Genomic DNA, 6,572 nt, shown 5'->3' with positions numbered 1-6,572 from the left:
CTTCTCTCCCCTGGGAAGAATAACAAGCTGTATTGAGAAACTGTGAAAAGGCTGAGAAAACAACTAAGAGAGAACTTATCACACTGAAAAGTATATCTACTGTATGGCTTTGTAATAAAATCAGAATTCACATACAGTGAGTGATTCTCATTCCTACGCTAAATGGCACCACGACTTTCCATGTCAAACCCTGCAGGGCAGGGACAGCTCTGGTGGCACAATCCCTCCTGGCCAAGGACACAGTGCTGGGAAGGTCTTTCTATGCCAGCAAAGGAAAGCTCCTGGCTCAGGGTCACCTTTCCTGCTCAGCCAGACACCCCAAGTTCTCCAGGAGCAGAAGAGAATTCCAGCATTCCCACAGGCTGTGTGATGTCATAGCATGGACTGTGACATCACAGAGCACCTGTATGACATCACAGAGCACCTGTATGACATCACAGAGCACCTGTATGACATCACAGAGCAGGCTGTTACATCACAGGGCAGATGAATGGCATCACAGAGTGGGCTGTGAGGTCACAGGAAAACTGTGTGACATCACAGAGCAGACTCTGACATCATAGAGGCAGGCTATGTCAAATCACTGGGCAGCTGTGTGACATCAAAGGGGGCTGTGTTAGGTCACTGGGTAGGTTAATGTCTTGGTTTAAAAACAGATGTGTGCCCAGGAAGGTGGGAACATTTCTGGAGTGGAAAGATAACGCCCTCCCTCCAAATTATCGCTTTGTGATAATAGGAGATCCCTGGCAAATATATGGAAAAGGAACAACAGTTCTTCACTAGCAAATATATACATATATAGAACAGAACAGAACAGAACAGAACAGCAACAACCGAACAATGCAGGAGTTTCCCACCCGTCAGGCCTCACTTTCCCCTTTGGTGCAGTTCTGGCCAAGCCCGGCAGGGGGCGCTGCAGTGACTCTCGCGGCCAGCAGGGGGCGCTGCGGTCCCGGGGCAGGACCTTCCCAGGCGGTGATGGCACAGAAAGTGACCCGGCGGGGACAGCCCTGGCCCCAGGCAGCACCGCCCGCGCTGGCTCCGGGCTCCGGGCGGCAGGGGAGCAGGGAGGAGCAGGCAGGCTTTGGTGGCAGAGCTGAAAACCCCAGGGCAGCAATACCCGGGGCAGCCACACTCACTCTGTCACCCATGTGGCTGCTCCTTGATAGGGAAGGGGAAGGGGAAGGGGAAGGGGAAGGGGAAGGGGAAGGGGAAGGGGAAGGGGAAGGGGAAGGGGAAGGGGAAGGGGAAGGGGAAGGGGAAGGGGAAGCCCCACTCCCACAGGGTCCCACCCAAGCTCACACTTCTGCCAATGTCCCCTGAGCCACAGAAGGTCCAGGGGCAACAGTGACAATTCCCAGCACAAACAGCCATGGGATACCCCTATCACCATGAACCACCCCCTAAGAGAGGGTTGGGGCTGATGGGATTTGGTGTTGGATCCGTTGGGATTTTGGATTGGATCCAATTGGATTTGGACTTGGATCCACTGGGATTTGGGGTTGGATCTGATAGTATTTGGGGCAAAAAGGACAAATTCTGGGTGAAAACCACTAAGATCCTCACAGATCACAAGGGCAGGAAGCTCCTCCCAGTCATTCCTCAACTGCCCTGAACCAGAGGCATTTATTGATTGCTCCTGGAAATTCCTGGAGATTCCCAGAAATTCTGAGTTATTCCAGAGGTGCTTCAAGCACCAGACAGAAGTTCTGGTTGTTTTTCCTCATTGTCTTTGGCCTCACAGGGCTGGGCAGGGCTCCTTGGGATCAGGATCCTCGGGAATGCTGGAGTCAGAGCTGGATGCTGACAGCACAGTGATCACTGGTGTTTGGAAGCTACAGGGATCCTGAGGATGGATTCGCTTGGATTTCTCCTTCTTCTTCGCCTCTTCCCTGTCTCCTCCACCTCCTCCTCCAGCGCACTGAGTTTTGGCTGTACGCATCCAGCGCTGTCTCCCAGAGCGACCCTGGTGCTGTCCGGCCTTTGGAATCTCGGGATGATCCCTGGATGGATCCAAAGGGAAAGGTCATCCTGAGCTGGGGGACACCAGATTGTCCCCAAGCTTTCAGTCTCACCTGTCCAGGGACTTTTCCAACTTCTTCTGCTCACTTTCCGACTTTTCTGACTTTTCCGGCTTTTCTTTCATCCCTCCAGATTCTGACTTTTCTGACTTCTGCTTTTTCCCCAAGTCAGTTTCCAACTTTCCTGATTTCTCCTTCCTCCCCAATTCCGTTTCTGACTTGTTTTTCTCCAGTTCAATTTCTGACTTTCCTAACTTTCCTTTTCTCCCCAGTTCAGCTTCCGATTTTCCCAATTTTTCCTTCCTCCCCAGTTCTGATTCTGACTTTCCCAACTTTTCTTTTCTCCCCTCTTCAGCTTCAGCCTTTCCCAATTTTTCTTTCCTCACCAGTTCTGATTCTGACTTTCCCAGCTTTTCTTTTCTCCCCAGTTCAGTTTCCAACTTTCCCAATTGTTCCTTCCTCCCCAATTCAGTTTCCAACTTTCCCAGCTTTCTTTTCTCCCCAGTTCAGTTTCTGACTTTCCCAATTTTTCCTTCCTCCCCAGTTCAGTTTCTGACTTCTTTTTCCCCAGTTCGGCTTCTGACTTTCCTGACTTTTTCTCCTTCTTCCCCAGCTCCGTTTCCAACTTCTTCTCTTTCCCCTTCTTCCTCTGGGTTTTCTGGTTTTCTGGAGTCTCTTCCTCAGGTTGTTCCTCTGCTCCTGATATCCCAAAAGCTGCCTCTGGGACCAGGAAGGAGAAGCCAAGTTGGAGGTGACATCACTTGTCCTATTTCTTCCCTTTATTTCCACATTTCTTCCCCTTTTCCCCCCACCCCCTGTTTCTCTGCTCTTTCCCCATTTCTTTGCTTTTTCCCTAATTTCTTTGCCCTTTCACTCTCATTCCTCCTTTGCCCATCCCTCATTTTTTTCTATTTTCATTTTTCCTTGATTTTTCCCCAATTTCTTTCCTTTCTCCCATCTCTTTGCATTATTATCCCCAAAATTTCCCATTTTCCTCATTTTTGCTATTTTCCCTCTTTTCTTCGATTTTCCAATTTCTGTCCTTTCCCTCCACTTTTCTTTATTAACCCAATCATTTCCATTTTCCCTATTTTTTGCTATTTCCCCTTTCCTTAATTTCCCCCCTTTTTTTTTCCTTTATTATCCCAAAAAATTCCCATTTCACCCATTTTTTGCTATTTTCTCTTTTTTCCTGCTTTTCCCCCTATTTCTTTCCCCCCCATTCCTTTACTGTATTATACCAATTAATTCCCATTTTTTCAATTTTTTTTTTTGCTATTTCATCTTTTTTTTTTCTCCATTTCTTTGCATTTCCCCCATTTTTTAAAATTTTACCTTTTCCATCTCTCCCAATTTTCCTGCCTTTCCCATCTTTCCTGATCTGTGGCCCCAATTCCTGCCTGGGCTGTGGGATCTCCTTGGGGAGGTTCTGGAGGCTCTGGAGCAGCAGCACCCTTGGAAGTGGTGCCTGGACCATTTCCCTCTGGAACCTGGGGAGGGAACTCCAGATCACCCCAGAATCACCCTGGAATCACCATGGTTTTCCCCAAATCCAAGATATTTCCCTCTCGATTCACCACATTTTCCTTAATCCACCTTGTTTTTTCCCAAATCCACCATAGTTTTCCCTAAATCCACCACATTTCCCCAAATCGACCTTGTTTTCTTCCCTAAAATCGACCACATTTCCCCAAATACATGTTGTTTTTCCCTTAATCCACCCCATTTCTCAGAAATCCACCATAGTTTTCCCCAAATCCATCATTTCCCCCAAATCCACTTGGTTTTTCTCCCCAAATCTACCAAATTTTTCACAAATCCCCCAAGTTTTCCCCAAATCAATGATGCTTTTCCCAAATCCACCATAGTTCTCCCCCAAATCCACCTTGCTTTTCCCCAAAGCCACCATGTTTTTCCCAAATTCCCCATTATCCCCAAATCCATCATATTTTCCCCAAATCCACCTTGTTTTTCTCTAAATCCAACACATTTTCCTTAATATACTTTGTTTTTCCCCAAATCCACCATTTTCCCAAAATCCACTATGTTTTTCCCCCAAATCCACCATGATTTTCCCAAATCCATCTTTTTTTTCACAAATCCCCTTTTCCCCCAAATCCACCCCATTTGCCCAAACCCACCACATTTTCCCCCAATCCCCTGTTTTCTCCCAAATCCACTGTATCTTCCCCAAATCCCCCATTTTACCCAAATCCACCATATTTTCCCAAAATCCACCATCCTCCAGACCCACCCAGTGCAGAATTCCAGCCCCCTAAATCCATGGAATCCTGGAGCAGGTTGGGTCAGACCCTGTTCCGGTCCCACCCCGGTGTCCCCCCATTCCCAGAGCCCCAGGATCACCCCAGACACACTCGGGGAAGATGATGACAGAGCCAGACGAGGTCAGGGCAGCCACAGGGACCTCCCGGGGCACCACCATGTCCAGGAGCTCTGGGATCTGCAGCGGAGGAGAACAGGGATGGGACCTTCTCCATGGATTGGACCTTCTCCATGGGGATGAGGAACTCAGCATTAGAAGGACCCAGAGATGGTGGGATCATCATGCATGAGGAACTCAGCATTGGAGGAGCCCCAAATAGCTGGAGTTTCCTACCATGGATGAAGGCCTCAGAGATGGAAGACCCCAAAGATGAGGAACCCAACGTTGGAGGAGCCCAAAAAGGACCCCAAAGATGGTGGGACATCATTAACATGGATGAGGGAATGTTGGAGGAACCCAAAGATGGTGGAACATGACCAAGGGACTTGAGGACCCCAAAGATGATGGGACCCCCTCGATTTGGATGAGGAACCCAACATCAAAGGAGTCCAAAGATGGTGGGATCTTCTCCCCATGGATGAGGAACTCAGCGCTTCAGAAGCCCAAAGAGGACCTCAAGGATGTTGGGACTTTCTCCATGTGGATGAAGAGGTGGTGAAGCATTGCAAAAATGGTGGAATTTCCTCAACATGGCCAAGAGACTTGAGGACCCCAAAGATGGTGGGACCTTCTCCCCATGGATGAAGGAATTTTGAAGGACCACCCCACTCCCCTCCCCCCATCCCCTCAAGCCCCTCACCTTGAACACCCCCTTCTGCAGGTTCTTCTTCCCAGTCACTGCCTCCAGGAAGCTGTGGTAGAACCTCATCCGGACCTTGCGCCGCTCCACCAGCAGGACTCCGATGTCCCTCAGGGTCAGGGCCACGTCCTCACCTGTCCCCAAGCACCGCGACAGGAGGGACATGGTGGCCTGGAGGGCACCCTCCACCCTGCGCCGGGGCAGCCCCAGCGCTGTTGCCACCGCAAATGTCTGGAGGGGATCCAGGTTCCCTGGAAGGACATGCAAAATGGGGGTTGGGGTGTCTTCGAAGGGGTTTGGGGTTTTCTCATGGGGTTTTTGGAGTTTCTCAAGGTTTTATGTGGTCTCCTTGTGGTTTTTGGGGTCTTCTTGGGGGTTTTGGGAGGCTCCTTGTGATTTTATGGGATTTTCTCATGCTTTTATGGTGTCTTCTCATGGATTTTGAGGTCCTCTCATGGTTTTTTGGAGTCTTCTCAGGGTGTTTGGGGGTCTTCTTCTGGTTTTATGAGGCGTCCTTGTGAATTTTGGGGTCTCCTCATGGGTTTTTGGGGTCTCCCTGTGGGTTTTTTTTTTTTTTATCTTTTAATATATTTTTTGCTTTCTCATGAGGGGTCTCCTCATGTTTTATTTTGGGATTACTCATGATTTTTTGGTTTCTCCTCACACCTTTCAACCTCAAACTCTCCATTTCCCACCCCATTCCTCAACCCTCCCCCTCCAGCCATGTCCATCCCAAAATCCTCCCCTCTCACCAGGCAGGAATTCCCAGTCATCCATCAAATTGTGCCCCTGGACCAAATTCCTGGCTGGGCAAAAAATCGGCCTCTGCGTTGTCACCTCCATGTCCCCAACCCGTGCCTGCCAGGGCACCACAGCCAGGGTACCGAGGGTCGGGATCCACACCCCCTGCAACTGCAGCTTTTGGGGTTTGGGGATCTGCAGCCCCTGCAAGTGGAATTTTGGGATTTTGGGATCTGCACCCCCTTCAAGCAGAATTTTGGGATTTTGGGATGAGCCAGAGGTGGCCTTGACCCCCAGGAGGGGACATGGGGGCAAGTCCAAGGTGACCTTTCTCTGCGGCAGGAGCTGGTCCAGGACAAAGTCAGCCACTGCATCCCAAATTTCCTTCCACTCTGGGAATTGAGGGAAACTGAGTCAGGATCCTGACAGATCCCGACATTCACGGGGGTCCAGGGGGTGCCAGTACCTTCAGGGCTGGTGGCTAAGGCCACCTCTGTCCAACCCCAGAGTTTGACCTTGGTCCTCCTGGCAGTGGGAGGGCAGAAGCTCATTCTGCACTCCTTCGGGATTTGGGATTGGGATGTGGAATCGGGATGTGGAGTCTGGGATGTCCCACCACCAGATTGGCTCCCATTGTGTCCCCAGGACACTCTGTGACACCACGGGTGGTACCAGTGGTGGCACTGTGACCTCAATGGGACCTATGTGGTGTCACGGTGACAGGCTG

General features: G+C 50.1%; 1 protein-coding gene across 1 annotated transcript; it reads right to left on the bottom strand.

The window, feature by feature from the left end:
* Positions 1 to 4,296: 4,296 nt before the first annotated feature.
* LOC146421983 (coiled-coil domain-containing protein 81-like) lies at positions 4,297 to 6,396 on the bottom strand. Its single transcript, XM_085046855.1, has 3 exons — positions 6,312 to 6,396; positions 5,105 to 5,355; positions 4,297 to 4,482 (listed from the first exon to the last, which is right to left on the bottom strand). The coding sequence occupies exons 1-3, from the start codon at positions 6,394 to 6,396 to the stop codon at positions 4,297 to 4,299; spliced, it is 522 nt and encodes a 173-aa protein (XP_084902981.1).
* Positions 6,397 to 6,572: the final 176 nt, after the last annotated feature.

The sequence above is a fragment of the Lichenostomus cassidix genome, unplaced genomic scaffold (assembly GCF_008360975.1).
Source record: "Lichenostomus cassidix isolate B80296 unplaced genomic scaffold, HeHo_3.0 HiC_scaffold_46, whole genome shotgun sequence".
Taxonomy (NCBI): Eukaryota; Metazoa; Chordata; class Aves; order Passeriformes; family Meliphagidae; genus Lichenostomus; species Lichenostomus cassidix.
Note: the sequence above shows the minus strand (reverse complement) of the source record. Positions and strands in the feature narration are given on the sequence as shown.

Bases quoted from the DNA above. Each gene is read 5' to 3' on its own strand.
- LOC146421983 (XM_085046855.1), bottom strand. From the start codon at position 6,396: ATGAGCTTCTGCCCTCCCACTGCCAGGAGGACCAAGGTCAAACTCTGG. The intron at 5,356-6,311 runs GTACTGGCACCC...ATGTCCTTCCAG, and splicing joins CTTAGCCACCAGCCCTGAAG to GGAACCTGGATCCCCTCCAG. The intron at 4,483-5,104 runs GTGAGGGGCTTG...CCTCCGCTGCAG, and splicing joins TGCAGAAGGGGGTGTTCAAG to ATCCCAGAGCTCCTGGACAT.